The sequence below is a fragment of the Charadrius vociferus genome, unplaced genomic scaffold (assembly GCF_000708025.1).
Source record: "Charadrius vociferus isolate BGI_N301 unplaced genomic scaffold, ASM70802v2 scaffold59, whole genome shotgun sequence".
NCBI classification, from domain to species: domain Eukaryota; kingdom Metazoa; phylum Chordata; class Aves; order Charadriiformes; family Charadriidae; genus Charadrius; species Charadrius vociferus.
In genome coordinates, this window is record NW_009661371.1 from 2,511,860 (window position 1) to 2,531,314 (window position 19,455).

At 41.2% G+C, this 19,455-nt stretch overlaps 2 protein-coding genes across 2 annotated transcripts; one reads left to right on the forward strand and one right to left on the reverse strand.

The window, feature by feature from the left end:
• Positions 1–49: 49 nt before the first annotated feature.
• On the forward strand, positions 50–7,347 carry FGB (fibrinogen beta chain). The gene is made up of 8 exons (XM_009893699.1): positions 50–124; positions 1,678–1,881; positions 3,149–3,332; positions 3,928–4,155; positions 4,764–4,877; positions 5,441–5,563; positions 5,749–6,034; positions 6,928–7,347. The coding sequence occupies exons 1-8, from the start codon at positions 50–52 to the stop codon at positions 7,154–7,156; spliced, it is 1,443 nt and encodes a 480-aa protein (XP_009892001.1). The 3' UTR covers positions 7,157–7,347.
• A 3,162-nt stretch (positions 7,348–10,509) lies between these two features.
• On the reverse strand, positions 10,510–17,995 carry FGA (fibrinogen alpha chain). The gene is made up of 6 exons (XM_009893700.1): positions 17,912–17,995; positions 15,980–16,108; positions 14,627–14,810; positions 14,181–14,326; positions 11,710–12,790; positions 10,510–11,328 (listed from the first exon to the last, which is right to left on the reverse strand). Exons 1-6 carry the CDS (start codon positions 17,960–17,962, stop codon positions 10,619–10,621), a joined length of 2,301 nt encoding a protein of 766 aa, XP_009892002.1. The 5' UTR covers positions 17,963–17,995; the 3' UTR covers positions 10,510–10,618.
• Between the last annotated feature and the right edge of the window lie 1,460 nt (positions 17,996–19,455).

Genomic DNA, 19,455 nt, shown 5'->3' on the forward strand with positions numbered 1-19,455 from the left:
GAGCTGCTGGTGGGAGAAGGTCACTGAGCTGCTCAAGCAAGCCAGCACCATGAAACTGCTCCTGCTGTTCCTGCTCTGTGTTTCCTCTGTTAAATCCCAGGCCTCTACTGACTATGACGAGGAGGTTGTAATACTGATCATAATTAAGAATAATTATAATAGTAAAATTATTAATTTAATTTGATTGCATGCATGACTTACTCAGCTTATGTGAGTTAGCTAAGTTAGAAGCTGTGGGGAAAAAATGAACCAGTGCATGTTCTTTTTCTGCTTGAAGTGGTCAAAGAAATAACCTCTGTATTATTTCTTCATGTATATGTAATTACACAATAGTTATTTTCTGAGTTTGTATATATTTTCTTCCTATTTATTTTCTTTTTCTGTAGGGAATGAAGAATGTCTAATGGTAAGATTAGTTATCTGGCTGAATTTATTTAAGGATATTAATTTAGCAATGTTGACATATGATGTTACAGACAATTTATATCAGATGCAAAGGAGCAGAAATATGTAATTAATATGTCCTGTCTCAAAGACAGTAAAAACTTTTTTACACATTCAGTAGGCATTGAAAAAAAATTTAACTGCCGGTTTATATAGTTTTACATTGGAAATAGAGAGGTAACAATGTTAAACAAAAAGGCAAGCAATAAGGATCAATCTAAAATAACAGTTTAACCTATATTAAGTTTTGTTCAAGTAAAATATTTTAATGGGAAATACAATTTAGAATCTCAGTACATTTTTTATTTTTTGAAAATCCCTGCAAAAATCAGAAATGAGATTATTTTCTGTTGTGCAGTCTAAGGATTTGTGTTGGTACATTGACTATTGATAACACTACTATGCTAAATCATTTTCAACAATTTTGTGATTTGTACGCTGCCTACTTTTGAAACTACTTGCAGCCTCTGACCCTGAATCCTTACAAATGTTTGTTATTTGTAGCGGAGTCTGAGAGGGGTTGGAGATGGTCAAAGATTTTGATTCAGTAGTTCAAACAACTATTAATTCAAATGGTTTTGTTTCAACAAGTGCTTAGGGACCAGGCCTGTTTTCCTTGCTCAGCCTCTTAGACTTTTCCATTTCTGGCAGAGATGGGGAATGTATGCATCAAAGGGAGCTCTATAAACCTACCCTGAGAGATGTTATTTAATGCTTTTCCTAATTCCATCAGTTAATAGCTGACATGTGGCCTGAGACCTGATGATGTACTTGGCTGTGGCCTCATTTTCTGAGACCTTACAAATTTTCTTGTAACCCAGTGAAAAATTGGGACACTGATAACACAATGCTGAATATTCTTCTTAGCCCCCAAAATGTCTAATTACTTTTTTTATATCCTACTATTTCAAATGTCATGGTACTTAGCAGCTCTGAACTATATAAACTTTATTCCTTGGTCAGAAATATTGTTTTGCTTTGCTGTGAAAGCTTTTTAGTTTGTCTATATCTAGGTGGAGGGAGTGTGACTAGCCTTACAAGGGAGGGCATAGCAATGACTTTTACCTAATGTCAGGATAGTATTTCCATTATTGCTTTTATTCATTCCATTCCACGGTTTTCCTTGCTGTTGAAAGCACCGAAGAGTGCTGAACAGATGCTTCTGCCTTGTGCCTAGCATTTTGCAATAATAATCCCAGATTTAGTGAGTTTTCTCTCCCCCTGGCTTTGCAGGACGATGCCCCTCAGCCTGGGGTTCGAGGCCACCGACCCCTGGACAAAAGGCGGGAATTGGCCCCCACGCTCCGACCCGTGGCACCTCCCATCAGCGGAATCGGATACCAGCGCCGGCCCCCAAAGCGGGTGAAACCCAGCGACAAGAAAGAACGTATCGTCTATCCTGATGCTGGTGGCTGCAAGCATCCTCTAGAGGAGCTGGTGGGTGTCTGCCTGTTGATGCAGCTGATAACAGACTGTCCTTTTCTTCTAGTGTACCCAACACAGAGTATTCTTCACTGAATAAGGGATGGTTGTTCATTTAAAGCAGCCCAACTTTGCTTCATTTTGCTTGAGTTTGGTAGGACTGTATTCAGAAGAGTAATGCCACAGAGTCCATGGGATTAGTCACGGAGTCAGACAGCCTGCGGCAAAGATGGGGAAATGAGATTTGAACCGTAAATGAGGAAAGGAAGTATTTGTGGGTTAGCCTGTCCTTTCCATGTGGCTTTGAATAGGTGACTATTAAGAAGGAGAGAAAAAGATCTGCAGAAGCACTGGCTTGAGTTTCAGATAATCTCAAGGAATGCTGGGGACCAAAAAAATAATCTCCTGTGTCCTTCTTCAAATTTGTTTCAAACTGTAATTATAGTCTACCCTCAGTCACTGCCTCAGCTCTTACAGAAGAGCGTGCAAGCATGCCAAGATCCAGCATACTTCTCACTGCCTTGCAGTAGACTGTCACACTGTCGCTGCTGTCCTCTCTGCCGTAAAACGCAAGCTGGAACAGTGCTGAGAGGCATCTTAGTGTCTGAGAGCAAATCTGAGCCTGGAGGTTTCTAACAAATGAAGTCTGTAAAAGCTTAATGACTACGTGGTTGTGGTAGAGCCCCACTGCCGACCCGGTATTTTGGTTCTCACGGGACTTCAGAATTTCCCACCTCTTTTTAAAACACTGCTGTCCTTAAGGGTGCAGCACTTGTTGCAGAAGCAATGGTGCTCAGCTTCTTGAGAGGATAACTTTTTAATGAATCTTATGGCCGTTTCATGAAAGATGCATATAACAAGGTGTAGAGGACATGGTAGATTCTCTGAGGCCAGTGAAAGAGGAAAGGGGTAGATATAAACACGCACAGGCACCAGGTAGTTCCTGACAGGCTTTAATCACAGTTCAGGTGGATTAACACCATGAACATTTAACAGTGCAGAAAAGTAGAAAGTAGATAGGAGACCAAAAAAGTGTGAAGAGAGAGGGCTTCTCCCAAAACCTTCAACAAAAGAGCCCTTCGGAGAACTCAGAACTCCTTCCTGACTTTCAGACTGTAGCTTCTTTGTCGCAGTTGAATGTCTTGAGTCCTTATCTAGACGCTTAAATATCTGGTCTCTCATTGCTACCTATTCAGTGTGTTCAAAGGCATGGTCATTCACTGATGGGATTAGAAACTTTTTATCTTGACTTTTATTTACGGCCCTTTTTGGTATTTTTAAGGGAGTGCTGTGTCCAACTGGATGTGAGCTGCAAACTACATTGGTAAAACAGGAAAAAAATGTGAAAGCAGTTGTTCGTGATCTAAAGGACAAAGTGAGCAAACTGTCTGAAACCTCTACAACTTTCTACGAATACGTGACTGTTCTAGACGATAAATTGGTAAAAAGGCAAAAACAAAGACAAGGTATGCTATTTCTATGAATTACTAGTGTAAACAGTGTTGCGGTTCTATTGGCATTGCTACTGTTACTTGTTAATTGGACTTCCTAAAAAAAAATTTAAATACAGTGGAATATCTAGCAAAGTAGGGTTCCATGACCATGTCCTCTTAAATCTTAAAAAAAAAAAAAAAATCCTTTGAGAGAAGCAGAGGAATGGATCTCATACTAAGGCAAGATTCATATGAGGCCCCTCAATGTAAGGGTCATGTGTTCCCCCCTTACCTGCTTTCCTATGTCCATCCAATCCCTTTATGCCCAGCTCCTGGCTTGGCACTGTGGCTGCCTGGAAAGAAGCTAATTATAGTTCTTTGGCAGAATATAGCACCACTGATAAACCTACTAGCTAGCAAAGAAATAACAATACACATGTACCACTTTCCTGAGAATCTCTGCAAAGTTTTTGCACATTGTGGAAAAGTAAGCAAAAGAAATGCCTATACTTCCTCCCTGCTAAGGAAAAGTGGCTTCTCAAATTGAGCTTACCGATTGCTCTTCATTATTTCATAACTGGAAAACATGTTGAAAAATAATCTGCTTTTCATCTCTCTGTTTTTCTAGACAATGATGATATACTTTCTCAGTACAACACAGAAGTGGAATTGCATTATAGTTATATAAAGGATAATCTGGACAATAACATCCCATCTAGCCTCAGGGTCCTTCGTGCAGTTGTGGATTCTTTACACAAAAAGATACAGAAACTGGAAAATGCCATTGCAACCCAGGTGGACTACTGCCGTTCCCCATGTGTTGTTTCTTGTAATATTCCAGTGGTTTCAGGCAAAGGTACTCATTCAATTCTGACATCTCTTCTCCCATCTTATATCACTGTGCAAATTGACAGATGCATCATTTGATTGGTTTTAACGTGCCTCTGAAGCTTGTGTCATTAGGATAGCAGAAAAGAGAGAAAGTGATCGTAAATTAAAAAAATCTTTTATGGACGCCTGTGCTGGTCAGACCAAAGATCCTCTTACCCGATATCGGTCGTCTTTAGTGACCAGTGGCATTTATAGAAATATGTGCTTCAGGGTCTTTGTAAGGTGAAGGTGATAGATTTGTGACTATCTTAGTTGTACCCTTGATTTTTTTCAGTCAAGAAAGGTTCTTCTTTCACAAGCTTGCCTAGTTCAAAAAGTCATTGGAAAGTATACAGTCTTCCATCACTCAGTTTGAACTTTTAGAAATTCCTATTTGGAAAAGTAGAACAGTGTAGGTGGACTGTTCTTTCTTCCCTGATTCTTTCACGTGATGTATCACAAAAGTAAAAATTAAAGTAGAATTATATATGTATTTAAAATTGTTCCCTTATAATTAGCAAACCAAAGGATAAGAAGATTGTGGAAGAAGTTCACAGCTCTTTCAGTAACAGCGTCTCTGGTTTATTCTTCCAGAGTGTGAGGATATTATCAGAAAGGGAGGCGAGACATCCGAAATGTACCTCATCCAGCCAGATCCTTTCGCCAGACCATACAAAGTATACTGTGACATGGAAACAGATAATGGAGGTTAGTGTGAAATAGCTATGTTGTTAAAATATTATTTAATATGGATGCTACAAAAAATAATATTAGTAATTTGCATTTTATAGCTCCATATTAGTTTGTATAACTTTTGTAATTACTTGAGAATTAAGTCTGATTGACTCATTTAGGCAAGTCTTGTTGGACATCTTCAGATGCACAGTAGGATACTTCTATAATGAAACTGGAAATAAATTGCTGGGATAGGGTTGGTAAATAAAAATGTGTCTTACTGTGATTAGAATAGACAATGTATGGGTGGGCAGACAAGGACAGCCTGGCTCATTTCTTACCCCGCTACTATGTGCTAGACAGAAGATTGGGGCAGTCTTTATGTTCTGCTTTTTCTACCTTCCCTTGTGAAGCAAGGCACTACTTGAGTGTGAGTAAAAATGGCGAGGCTGAGCTCGTAAGCAGTGAAAACTCAGACTCGCTGCAAGAAAGCCATATGCTCCACTTGCCTTGAGATGAAGATAAAAGGGCTGTATCTTAATGTTTCATGCTCCTTTCTTAATGGCAATTTAATCTAAATACTGTCGCTCCTGCAGGCTGGACTTTGATTCAGAACCGCCAGGATGGCAGTGTTAATTTCGGAAGAGTATGGGATCAATACAAAAAAGGATTTGGAAATGTTGCAAAGAGTGGAGGGAAGAACTACTGTGACACACCAGGTAAAATACCGAGCATGAAACACAAAGAGCTCCTCTTACTGAAAATGTTTTCTCATATTTCTCAAAGTTCTTTGATTTTTTTAAATGAACTAATCCACTTTGGCAGACCTATAGGCAAATCATAAAGTTGCCTTGAAATACATTGTGAAGTCTGTTTCACAGAGCTCTCACTGGTTGCTTCTCAGGTGAATATTGGCTTGGAAATGACAAGATCAGCCAACTTACCAAAATAGGGCCCACTGAAGTTTTAATTGAAATGGAGGACTGGAATGGCGATAAAGTATCAGCTCATTATGGAGGTTTCACCATACAGAATGAAGGAAACAAATATCAGCTTTCAGTTAGTAACTACAAAGGCAATGCAGGCAACGCGCTAATGGAAGGAGCTTCACAGGTGCATGGAGAAAACAGGACAATGACCATTCACAACGGCATGTTCTTCAGTACTTATGACAGAGACAATGATGGATGGTATGTACTTGCATTAGACATTTAAAATAAAAAAAGAGCTGAATACAGAATATCTCTCTACTTTGCTGTTAGTTTTCACAGCATTTCATAGTATCTTAAAATACGTTTTATCCCTGCAAGTTACCAGCCAAATGTCCATGCAGTTCTTCTGGCTTAGCCAAGGCAGGTAAAACTATATATTAGGTTAGTGCTGCTCCACAAGCAAGTAAGAAGCAAGCACGCTGAATTTAATTGATTCCATGAATGACGTTACCATAGACAAATCAGCAAATCTGGATGCAATAGATTAATTGTCAGAGACTGATGATGGCAGTGCTGGGAACACTCTCTTGCTTAAGTAGGAATATGGGCACTCACTCCAGTAACACATGATGGGTCCTGAGGAAAGAGACAGGGAGCGTGTCCTACTTAAAAAACAAAGTTCTGCCTACTCAGAAAACAGGAGCTCAGTTGTAAAGTATATAATTTAGCACTGTATCTCTAAACTATGTGCTATGTCTTTATCTTAATAATTGATTACATATTAATGAATAAAGGAATTGTTTAGATTGGGGAAGACCTACATTTCTAATTGTTCTATATCTTTCAATTGCATTGATATTACAATTATCATCATGAACTTCAAGTAACTGTAGTTATCAATTGGTAAACTAAAATGACACTCCCAAAGAGATGCAGCTAAAATTTGACTTGTTTTTCTTAGCTGCTTCACCTTCCAAGTGCGCTGTGCAGCACACACTTGTGATGGTCAATCTTTTACAGAAAGTTCAGAGAGTATTTTAAAAGTTTATTATGGTTTGAAAATTTCAGTTCAAGGGCAGTTGTATGTACTCTGTTGATCTGCTTGCTTACAGTTCATCTGTCACTCTTAACACTTTCTTTTCCCTCATCAGGTTAACAGCAGATCCAAGAAAACAGTGCTCCAAAGAAGATGGTGGTGGATGGTGGTACAACCGCTGCCACTCAGCCAACCCCAACGGCCGATACTACTGGGGAGGGACCTACAGCTGGGATATGGCAAAACATGGTACAGATGACGGTGTTGTATGGATGAACTGGAAAGGGTCATGGTATTCAATGAAGAAGATGAGCATGAAAATCAGGCCATACTTTCCACATTAACCATTCTCAAAATGTACAGAATCAGGGCTTTTCTTTTAATATTTGTACATTTAACCACGGTATTCAGGCTTGTCTTTATACGTGAGAACCAAATATGTATGTATGAATATATTGTGACCTAAAGTGAAAAGCTATGTCAATTGTAAATCAAAATCTGACTAATGAAAGTAACTCACAAGTGTATTTTGCTCCACAGAAGTAACTATTATAGAATAATGCTGATAAAAAAAACCCAAACCCCAACTTGTTTCACTCTTTTACGAAGGACTTCTACACACCACATTTGAAGAGGGAGAAGATTATTTTTAAAAGTTTTCTAAAAATTAAATAAAGGCTTAAAACTAAAGTTTTCTTCACATTATTCCTAAGTATTTATGCATTATCTGGAGAGAATCAAACACATTCCACTAAATAAGGGACAGTCTTTTTCTTTTATGTTATAGAGGTAATGGTACCTATCTGTGTAACTAGTTGAGAAGGAATAAAGTGAAAATATGGTAGGGCATATGAAAATATGGTAGGGCACCAGTCACTTAGTTGAAATCCTGTATGCTGGATAAAAGATGCCCTTTCCTGGGACCTGGCTCACATCCTCTGCCTATTAATATCCCTTCCACCATCCCACATGCTCTTATCATAGAATAAAATACAGTATTAGAAAATCTGGCTGGTATGCCTTTCACACAATCGGTATAGTGGGACTAGAGCAATTAGTGACTCCAATCATAGGGTAGGTGGAAGTTGGATATTTCATCAAAGCTAGTCGCCTAGGCTCCTTCTTTAGCCAGGAGCAGAGGTTGTCCCGAAGACAGCACTTCCCAACCCTGGTAGGCAGGATCAAACATCTCTCATAGGGGACTGCCTTCCTCCACAAAGGAAGGGACCAGGATCACTAGCAGCAGATGGATCCCATCTGAAACCTCTTGTGTTGACTTAACCTTTGGAGCCCAGGAGGAGAAGGAGGGGACATCATGGCAGCATCTCACTACTTAAGCACAAAATATTCAGCATCCCCACAGTCAGGCTTCCACTGAGGCTAGGGATTACAAAAGGCATAAAGCAGAAGCCCCTTTTCCAAAAGCACAGACACTTTGCCACACATGGCTGTAAAGATGTCTTTGCTCTTTAGCAAACTCTCCAAAAAGATTAGATAGTGGCTGTGTTTAAGAAGCACTGAAAAAGGCTAAAACTGAGGTGGTTTGCCAGTATTTGACGATATTGTTAAACGGTATGAAATACGCTGGCCAGTGAGATTGGAGGCAAGGGAAGTTTGCTCATGCTTGTTTCTCAATAGAAGAACAGAAATAATAAACAGAGTAAATACTTGTGTAATTTTATGTCATAAGGTATAAAGGTAAATACAGCATGTTCTGGTGTAATTGTGTAACCAATGTAACTGGTTTTCCATGCACAGAATCACAGAATCATAGAATGATAGGGGTGGGAAGGGACCTTCAGAGATTATCTAGTCCAATCCCCCTGCCAAAGCAGGTTCACCCAGAGCAGGTTGGACGGGAATGCATCCAGGCAGGTTTTGAATATCTCCATAGAAGGAGTCTCAACAACCTCTCTGGGCAGCCTGTTCCAGTGCTCTGTCACCCTCGAAGTAAATAAGTTTTTCCTGAAGCCAGCTTTTTGCTAAAAAAAATCCTTACCACACACTGTCAGCAAGTTACTGATTTAAACCCCTTATCTGTAGAAGAATCTTTGCTTGACAACTGTGCCAAGAAATATTCTAATCCAAGGAAATATGTCCTATAGCCATGCAGGTGCTTCTCATCTTGCTTGTGCTGGTTACAATCATACTTTTTAGTGGTCACTAGAATCACAGAATCATAGAATGGTTCATGTTGGAAGGGACCTTAAAGCTTATCTAGTTCCAACACCCCTGCGATGGGCAGGAACGCCTCCCATTAGACCAGGTTGCTCAAAGCCCCATCCAGCCTGGCCTTGAACACTTTTAGGGATGGGGCCTCCACAAATTCCCTGGGTAATTTTTTTCAGTGCCTCACCACCCTCATAGTGAATTTTTTTTCTTAATATCTATTCTAAATCTTCGCTCTTCCAGTTTGAAGAAATTGCCCCTCGTCCTATCACTACATGCCCTTGTAAAATGTCCCTCTTCAGCTTTCTTGTAGGCCCCCTTCAGATACTGGAAAGCTGCTATAAGGTCTCCCCAGAGCCTTCTCTTCTCCAGGCTGAACAACCCCAACTCTCTCAGTCTGTCTTCATAGGAGAGGTGCTCCAGCCCTCTGATCATCTTTGGGGCCCTCCTCTGGACCTGCTCCAACAGGTCCACGTCCTTCTTATGCTGGGGGCTGGAGGCAGTATTCCAGGTGGGGTCTCATGAGAGCAGAGTTGAGGGGCAGAATCACCTCCATGCTTCCTGCTGGCCATGCTTCTTTTGATGCAGCCTAGTATAAGGTTGGCTTTCTGGGCTGCGAGCACACATTGCTGGCTCACATTGAGTTTCTCATCAACCAACACCCCCAAATCCTTCTCCTCAAGGCTACTCTCAATCCATTCTCCACCCAGCCTGTATTTGTGCCTGGGATTGCTCTGACCCATGTGCAGGACCTTGCACTTGGCCTTGCTGAGCTTCATGAGGTTTACACAGGCCCACCTCTCAAGCCTGTCCAGATTTCTCTGAGTGGCATCTCTCCCCTCCAGCATGTCGACCGCTTCACACAGAAAATAATAGCCTGGTTTGGGAGTTATATTTTGATGAGTTATCATGAACTGTTTTATTTTGAAGCTACAGTATGCATGGTAAACTACCTAGAATTCATCAATGGGATGGGAGGTCTACCTCCATATTTGTAAAATCAAAGCTTAGGATATCCTTAAAAGTCAGTCCTAAAATGCATGCATCATTTGTCGAAGTATGCTCCATGTTGGGTGTGTGCCAAAAGTGAGAACCCAAACCACCCACTGCTCTGCCTGAGAACTGACTCCTGGCACTGTTGTGCTCCCCTCAAAATGGAAATGAGAGGACATGGGCTGTCGATGACTGTCAAACCTGGTCAGACTTTCACGGTTCATGTTAGTGGAGGCAGGAGTTCATGATGAACATACTTCTAAATTCTTTTACTTCTTTAACACTCTTAAACAAAGTTAATAATTCAAATTATAAATATTTTTATCTCCAGTCAAGGTGTGAGCTGCCAAAGACATAGACATAGATATAGACATATAGACACAGACATAGACAAAGACATAGTCAAAGACATAGACAAAGTTTATATATAAAAAGTTTTAAAATCAATATTTCCTTGAAAAGGTTTGTCTGTTATAAATAAGACAAAAGAACTGTTTTGTTAATGATTAATCAGTGTTTATTTTTTTAAGCCACAGATGTCTCCAGTTGCCTTCAAATTCACAGGGTAAAGGTATATCATGCACATACATATAAAAAAAGTCTTTTCTTTGTAGTCGTAACATATATATTAAAAGCCTGTCTTTCTACAGGGTTTCTATGGGCCTGATTTTCATTCTAACAGTTTTGAGGGAATAGTCAGAGGCTCTAAATGGCAGCCAGACCACACCATTTTCGATCTCATAAGGAACGTTGTACCTGGGGTCGTAGTGGCCCCCCAGGTAGTAAATGCCATTGAGGTTGGCCGCCTGGCAGCTGTTGTACCACCAGCCGCCCCCATACATCTCTGCGCAGCTCTCCTCCCAGCGGTCCTGGTCCTGGTCGAAGGTGCTGACCCGCATCTGGGCATGGGACGTGTATTCGGTGCCCTCCTCCAGCCAGCCGGCGATCAGCGCATCCCCGGCGGTCCCCTCGTAGGAGGACACGGCAAGGGTGTACCCTTCTGCTTCAGACCCTACCTGTACGATATACTCCGCATACACAGCATTTCCATCCCAGTCCTCTAACTCTACCCGAAGGAGAGTGTCATTCTGAGTCAGCAAGTGTATGTTTTCATTGCCCAGCCAGAACTCTCCTCGCCCTCTGCCATCCACGCTGCCGAAACCTCTCTTGTAGTCTTGCCAGGTCCGGTTAAAATTCACTGATCCATCCATTCTTTGTTGGATCAATAGCCATCCTCCCAAAGTGGTGTCTTGGTCGCAATAAACTGACAAAACCTTATTGGATCCCGCTGGCTTGATTTTGAAAATGCCACTTTTGGCACCAGAAGTGTGTTTCTGGCGGATATCATCACAGTCTAAAAAAAAAAGTTGATCTGGTTTGACAGGAGTTATCAGCAAAATTTAATAAAAGGTTCAGAGGAATCCAAGTACAAATAGCTCTGAGGAAAATTCTTAAACATGTTTTGGACTACACTAGGTATAGTGACAGGCAACGTTAAAAAGAATTCAGAAAAGAAAACTTTGCATACTTCTTAAATTGTGAATTGTCTATGTAATACCCGAGTATTAATGAAATATTTTCCTTTTTTGTTTCCGAGGTGGCAACAAACAGACACAGTGCTTGTATTTTATCATTACACTGTTGTACTGCAGTGTCTAAAACCAATGTGTCAGTTTGGTTACGGATGGAGTTTGGCTCCACTCCCTCAATGACTACTTCTGTGATGCCTGTGTACCTTTCCCAGTGCTGGCTGTCCTTTGCTTCACTCCTGACGGTCTGAAGCTGCGTGCCTGAAAGTCTGGGATATCCTCTGCACTCTGATCATGTTGCACCCCACCTAGCTGCTCAGTTATTTCACGGGTCTTTAGTGATTTGGTCTCGAAAGTGGAGCCTCCCTTGTTGAAACTAGAAGAGGAGCTGGTCACTACAGTCTTGGAGTGACTTGCACTGCCAGATGGGAATCCAGATGGCTGAAGGTGAAGTCCTCCAAAGTCATCTTCTTCCTCCTCTCCTAAGTCTGTAAATTTGCCTTTCCCCCCATAAGCCCCTGAATGACTGGATACCCCAGTACCTAAGTGACTACTGCCTGTGCTAGTTGTGTGGCTGCTAGTTGAAATGCTGCTAGATCCACCAAGGGGCCTACTAGCAGTGGATGGAGAGTCAGGGTTAAAAAATGATTCTAGCTCAGGGAATAAACTCTCTAGCTTGTGGAAGCTATCTGTCCCACCAATATGGTAAACGCTCCCTTCCCCTCCAACATTTCCTGCTCCATGTAAATAGGAGCAGTCTGAGCCATCAGAAGAAACCATTTTTTCAACTACTTCTTCTCTAGGGCCATCAGGGCCAGTGACAAATTTTGTGGTGGTAGTTTTGGTGCATCTACGAACAGTGGAGGAGGTTTTGTCTCCCAGACTAAGGGTTTCTCTCCCATGGGTAGGAGTAACTAATTTGCTGGTGCGTGAAGGTCCATCCCCCCTTGATTCTGCCATGGGGTACAAGCTGTCACCTCGGGAGGGGTTTGTGTCTGTTTCTGATCTTTCTAATACCGCTTGCATCTGCCTGATGTTATTAACTATGTTCAGAGCTTGCATTTCAGGCAGAGGCTTATGCTTAAAATGGTCAGGAACATTTGAGTCCTTAAGCGGCCTCATTTTCAGTGTGCTTAAGGTGGTTGTTTGAAGCTCTGGGTGCAAGTTGATGGAGTTGGCTTGGGTAAGCTGCTTCTGGATGTTGTCGTAGCTTTCTTTGTCCAGCTGGTAATCAAAACTTTTAGCACAGGTTCCTTTGCAAGATCGTATCTTAATATCAATGTCCACCTATATAAACAGAGAAAAATAATCTGGTTAGGGAGCTTTCCTGACTTTCTCAAGCAAGTATAGCCTTTAACTGGACTGGGGGAAGGTGAGAGCTGCCCTGGTACCTCCCACCTACAGCTGAGCTTACAGCTGAGCTCACTTTTGAAACCATTCCTGGGTTTGTTTCCACTGTAAATACAACATGTGCACATGAGCTCCATGGAGAAGTACATTGTAGCATGTCCCTAATCTCTGCTCCCTTTATTCTTGGGGCATAGGGTGTCTTCCCGGGTTTGGAGGGAGTGCTGCAGACCTGGGCATATTCCCTGGAGACCGGGGCAGAAATGGGTCCTCCAAGGAGTGGGGAAGACACTGGACATGTCCCAGAGCCTGTCATGGCCCTGCTCTGAGGCCTGCCATCCTGGGGTTACCACTGCTTTCCCAAATGATCCAAAAAGCCAGATCTCTGATCCAGGGATCAAAATGGGCTTTTGAGCAAAACCGCTGTTTGTGCCAGGACTTTTCCTTGCATTACTGATGGTGGGTGAAGGTGAGGTTGTTGAGGCCCCATCCCTGGAGGTGTTCAAGGCCAGCCTGGACGTGGCCTTGGGCAACCTGGTCTAGTGGGAGGTGTCCCTGCCCATGGCAGGGGGGTTGGAACTCGATGATCTTCAAGGTCCTTTCCAACCTAAACCATTCCATGATTCTATTATTCTATGATTCTACTGTCAAAAGAACTGGCTGCAACCTGGGAACACAGGCTCTAACACCAGCACTGGCTGTGGGCAGCAGTGGCAGCACTGGGGAAGCACAGGGCGCACTCCCCTCATCCTAGCTGTTCAGCAGCTCCTTACAGGAGGAGAAACGTCTCATACAGAGCCTGTTATCAGCAGATACAATGTCCTCGCTGCCTGTCTGAGAGCAGAAGCAGCAGATCACAGAATCACAGAATCTCCTAGATTGGAAAAGACCTGTAAGATCATCTAGTCCAATCATTAACCTAACACTGACAACCCACCACTAAACCATGTCCCTAAGCAGCATACCTGCACAACCCTTAAATACCTCCAGGGATGGGGACTCCACCACTGCCCTGGGTAATGCGTTCCAATGCCTGATGACCCTTTCAGTAAAGAAATTGTTCCTAATATCCCATCATGGATATTAGATGGGACCAGGAGTCCTCCTGATCTCACAATGGTTCCCACAGAGCAGGAAAGAAAGAATGGTTCCCACAGAGCTGCACAGAAAGCATCTCATTTGGAGATTTGCCTCAGCAAGTCAGATCCTGTGGGAGTTGCACCATGTTTTCTTCCAGAGGGAGCGCTGCTCACCATGTATGGTATAACAGACAGACCCTTTTTCTGTAGCTAAGCCCTGAAAGAATGGAAATTACATAGCAGCTACCTACCTCCAAGCGCTTCATTTCCACCACCTGTTCCTGGATGCTGCTCTGCAGAGCTTTAATTCTGTTCACCTGAGTGATAACTCTCTGCTTTAATGTCACAATTCTCCGCCTCAGTTCCCCTGACACGTGGCCATAAGTCTCATCAGTCTCTGAAACAGAAATGCATCACAGTCACCTATGCACATGTGATTTTCTTTCCTAAGAGGGTAGCATATTTTAAAATATGTAATTAAAACATGTAATTAAGAACATATTTCTCATAGTACTGAGCAGGTAAAAATTGCATTAGTTTTTACTAGTTAGCAGTTAAGAGTTTTGTTTTACTATGTTTATTCAGGCTCTTGACAATAAGGTTCAGTGCAGCATATATTTGCACTACATATTGCTTATGCACACACACAAAAAAATAATTCAGCAATGGATAATAAAACTGGGCATGAGATACTCACGCTGAGCACTGTCCAGGTCTGGTTTTAGTACATTTATAGTTTCCACAATTATCCGGTTGGATTTTTTAAAGTTGTTTTGATTTTCTGCAAGCAGCTTCCTGATCTTGTCTATTCTGTGATTATAATCCTGGTCCGTTTCATCAATCAGTCCTTGCATTCTGCAGCCTGATGGACATTTTGTACCCTAAAATTGGAAGAAGGCAATTATTGCCTTAAAATCTTCTTGAGTAAACCTTTTTTAACAATACGTTTGCAGACTTCTGGCCAACACTGAAATCTTATTTTAAAAAAAAAAAAAAAAGGCAAGATTCTGCAAGTTCTCTTTAGATGTCCTGTCCTATTCATCCAACGACTTTGCCAAGGACTTGTGTGACTTAGAACAAGCCACCTGGGGGCTGATCCTTTACCTGCTATGCCTCTGGCACTGGTGTGATGGAATCAGTGAAGCGCATCCTCAAAAACCTGCCATAAGGTGGATGCAAGGAACAAGTAAACCTTTAATTTTCCCTCTCTTCTGCTCCTCAGGGGTGAAATATGACATACATATATATTATATATATATTTCCCAAAGGGCTGCTGTAAGAAGTCTGTTGTCCAGCTTGAGCAAGGATGTTAGAAGCCAACTTACTTAAGCAAAATTTTCCTCAAAAAAGCTTAATGTTCTTAGAGACTAAAGCTCTTTGCCAAGATGTCATCAAATAAATGCAGCATAGAGATGGACTGAGATGCAAGAGGCAAGAGAGAGACAAATTAACAGTTTATACACAAAGACATCCAGTCAATCATCATGAGTCTATTCCTGAACATTTTGTCATCTGAATTCATAAAAAGTAACTAGTGAAGTATAAGTTATTTCTAGCCATTTCTTTTCTTTGTTGCATGTCTTTATTTCCATTGCCTTTCTTTTACCAATTCAAAAGTGGCAATATCAAAATTCTGAAAATAAATCCTTCTTAATTTTTTCTAGGAATAGCCGCCTTTTATTTCATCTTTCTTTTCCAGACTTACTTTCTCTGCTGATTCTGCATCCCTGGAAAGTTCCCTTCACCTTCTTTCTTTCTCCTTATTTGCTTCTTTCTCTCTTTCTCTCTTTCTTTCTTTCTTTCTTTCTTTCTTTCTTTCTTTCTTTCTTTCTTTCTTTCTTTCTTTCTTTCTTTTTCTTTCTCTCTTTCTTCCTTTCTTTCCCACAGGAGATCTCTCCAGGCTGCCCCAATGTGAAATGTTACTTGTCCTCCCTCAGCCCTAAAGCCCCACCGCGTGCTGGCTGCATAGCACCCGTCACAGTGGTCCAGCTGAGGTCCAGGAGTGTCCTACTGATGGGCCCTGTGTCCACTGCCAGAGCTCATTGCTCACCCAGTCATCGTCTGCGCAGATGGGCCAGTTCTTCTCATACTGGCAGGTGGACTGGGACATGTGCTCCACAATCCTGGGACCACGCACTCCTGCACCCTCCTTTTCAAAGGTAGTTTCTCCATCTTGTGCCTGCCAGGAGGAAAAAGGGGAAAAGCAAAACTGAGATTAACTAAACAGCGGCTAAGACAACAGAAATATAATGCTGACGTCCTCAAACACTCAGTGGCATAGCTGATGTGTGGCAGTTGCAGCCATCTGGAAAGCATCACACTGAACAGTGCAAGGATTTTATTCCTGACATTTCTTGTAAGATATGATTGTGTTTGTTTTGTCAGAACAAAGCTTTTCATCTCCTAAAATTTATGCTGCTATGTAGGGAGCTGGTGATCCTCAGGATATATTATGATAATAACATTCCACAGAAATCTTGCCTTCTGCATGTAAATATAAAATTAATTTGAAATTAGATTGGAACTGGTTAAGTTAAAGCAAATACTTTAAAAATCCTATGTTCTGTTTCCATTTGCTGCAATATTTCTAAATGACTATTTCCATTCTACCACCTTCAGTATATATAAAACTGGCTTAAAGATATGTAAGAAGAAAGTTTTCCCATTAATGTTTCTGATTTTAATCACAGTTGCTAACTGTAAGCTTGTAGCACTGTTTTGCCTGGCATAAAGAGCAAGAAAGCTAATAACATCGTGAAAAAAAATAATAATGTTGGATTCCATTATGCTAACGCAAAGAAAAGAAATAAATATACTGACATTTTCTTCAAACCTGAGAAGAATAAGTGCGTATATACAAACTAATTCTAAGCCAAAACACTGTAAGGATTCCTACTGTGTTATCACTTAGTAAAAGACTGGAAAATAATTATTTTTCATAAAAGAAAGCCCTGGTTTAGGGCTTGAGATATAATTAAGTCCGACTGGATTCCTCTGCATACCTTACGTTCTTTTCAAGCAGCATAATTAATGCTCAAAAATATTAATGATTAATTATTATTATGATTAATGCTTAATTCTGATGCAGAGAAAGTTTTCCTAATTCTGGCCCTCAGGGCCAGAACCTCAGCCATGGGGACGTGGAATGTCATTACTAAAGTCAGCAGATTCACGCTGGTTTGATCCGTCCTGAGGATCTGGCCCAAGTGCCTCTTAAAAGTAACAAATAAAAACTTTACTTTTAGGTGGTCTGTGCCTTTTCAGCATTGACAGCTCCAATGCGACTGCTTCTGTTTTGTCCCATCTGCTTCCTATCATTTCTGTCATTTGTTAAAACATGCACATTCATCAAAAAACAGTCACAAAGACAAACGTAAAGAATCTAACATAAGACTATGTTCCCAGACCTCAGTGAGAAAATAAAAGGTTGTATTAGCATAGTTGAAAATCAAGTCTATCTCTTTCCTTATTAAAAATTGATCCTTACTTAGCTTAGTTTAACCCAATGTTGCTGCCACAGGAATCCTTGGGTTTTAATGTTTATTTTATGACAAAGGTATTGTGTGTCATTTGTAGGTGGAAAACCCTGGTGAAGAACCGTCCAAAGGAGGGTAGAATTCATTCCAATAAACACGAAAATTCCTGACTGTCTGGAGCCACCAGCATCCAGTCAGTTAGGGTTAAGACTTACAGCATCACCTATGAATCTATGAATTCATGCTAAAGTATATGCTTTGCTGCTCCTGCAGCCAGGCAGATTCAGCAAAACCAAATTAAGCAAAACTAAAGTGCTGGTACTCAAGAACTACTGATGAAAGTCCAGCAGTGAAGTGGTTACAGTAAGCTTGTGCATATGCGTGTGCATTGAATGTTACAAGCTAGGTGACAGCCAAAATGTATCTAGCTAATGAATAAACATTAAATAAATGCTTACTCTTCAAAACAGAAAGATATGAAAAGAATCAAGTAAGCAAACTCATACCCAGGCTAAGTTGAGGCACAGCAACACACAGAGGATCCTCATTGATATCATCTTCAGGAGAAGAGAGAGCAGAAGTCTGACTGAAAGGATGTTCTTCACCAGTCTTTTGGTGCAATTTAAACCTTAATGTGAAGCTGAGATTAATCATTATGCTCCCTTCTGTTTGGAGATAAAACATGCCAAATGCTCCCCTCCCCCTTAGGTGATTACTTAAGGCCTCTTGCACAAGTTTCTGATGTTATTTGTTCCAGATAAGTTTGTACACCACCAACATGCGGGCAACACCATGTATTCCAGGAAAAAATCCATCTAAAGCTTAGTTTCTCGTAACTGGACGTTCAACTCAGATGCATGCAGGACCTAGCAGGATCCAGCAATGCTTACCTGCTGGAAGACACACACTCTGTGCGATGGGCATTTAGCTAGCATAACCAAAGAGGTGATATTTGAAAACGGAAGTCATTGGTTTGCCCTTTCTATGTGACTGCGTTCCACTGCTATGAAATCAATCCACTGGCCTTTCCAAAGCAAGTACTAGTCTAAGAAAGCTTGATACAGCCTCACTGTGACCGTGTGGTCATCAACTGAAATTAATTCCTGAGGATGTCAGAGCCCAGTTTACATCAGTTTTTACAGCTGGACCTTACTAGTATTCGTATAACGCATGATGTGTTTAACATTATACTGTCTCTTACATAAATGGTATATTAGAATTTTTTATCAAGTAGGATTTGTTTGAAATGAATACATATTTATGAAGAGCACAGTAGAGTGGTACTTGAAAATGTCCCAGAACAGATGTTGAGCATAATTAAACTTCCTAAGGAGTCATGTCTCCTTAAATGTTTGTGTAATGCGTATAGTTTCTGTGTGGCAATTGATGATAATGTGCTGCTGCTCTGACCTCAATAAACAAGCCTTACTGTTACTGGGGAGTGTTGTACATGGCTGTCAGATAGGAGAGATGCTGCCCGCCTCAAAAGTTGCCACCGCAGTGCGCAGGAATGACCAAGAAAACTCTTGCTTGAGCAAGCGTGTGCCTAATCAGTTGAAAGAACAAAATTCTCTCTTGGCTTTTTAAAACTGCATGACATTCACAAAACTCTCCATCATCTACAGGTTGCGACATCTTATCATATTCTGCTTTAGTGGGACATATTTAAGCTTGACTCTGGCATTTTACAACCTATTTAATTAAACATAGCTGATTTGAGCTTGGGTCCATTCCAGCAGCAATTCCAGGTTTTGTCTTACCCTTCCTTCCTCTGCTTTTCCTCTTGTTTTCTGCCTTCAGGAGGCTTGAACCCTCTCCAAGTCAAGTTCACTGCAGTTGAACTGGACTCTTGGTTTCCTCCCATTTCTGGCCTTGCATTTCATGCTTGTCTTATCTAGCAAAACCTTCTTAAACCTGACTTAATGTATACCGATATCACTAACAGGGAGTCATATCCTCAGGTAGCAGAAGAGCTCAGTAAGATGGTGCTACAGTGATTAACACCTACACCACCAGGATCTGGTTTTACATGACAAAGGGTTTCTATTTT

Excerpts from the sequence above, each read along its gene's own strand:
- FGB (XM_009893699.1), top strand. The coding sequence starts at position 50 with ATGAAACTGCTCCTGCTGTTCCTGCTCTGTGTTTCCTCTGTTAAATCC. Across the intron at positions 1,882-3,148 it reads AGCATCCTCTAGAGGAGCTG|GGAGTGCTGTGTCCAACTGG; the intron begins GTGGGTGTCTGC and ends GGTATTTTTAAG. Across the intron at positions 3,333-3,927 it reads AAGGCAAAAACAAAGACAAG|ACAATGATGATATACTTTCT; the intron begins GTATGCTATTTC and ends CTGTTTTTCTAG.
- FGA (XM_009893700.1), bottom strand. The coding sequence starts at position 17,962 with ATGATATCAATGAGGATCCTCTGTGTGTTGCTGTGCCTCAACTTAGCC. Across the intron at positions 16,109-17,911 it reads TGTGCCTCAACTTAGCCTGG|GCACAAGATGGAGAAACTAC; the intron begins GTATGAGTTTGC and ends TCCTCCTGGCAG. Across the intron at positions 14,811-15,979 it reads TCTGCGCAGACGATGACTGG|GGTACAAAATGTCCATCAGG; the intron begins GTGAGCAATGAG and ends TTCCAATTTTAG.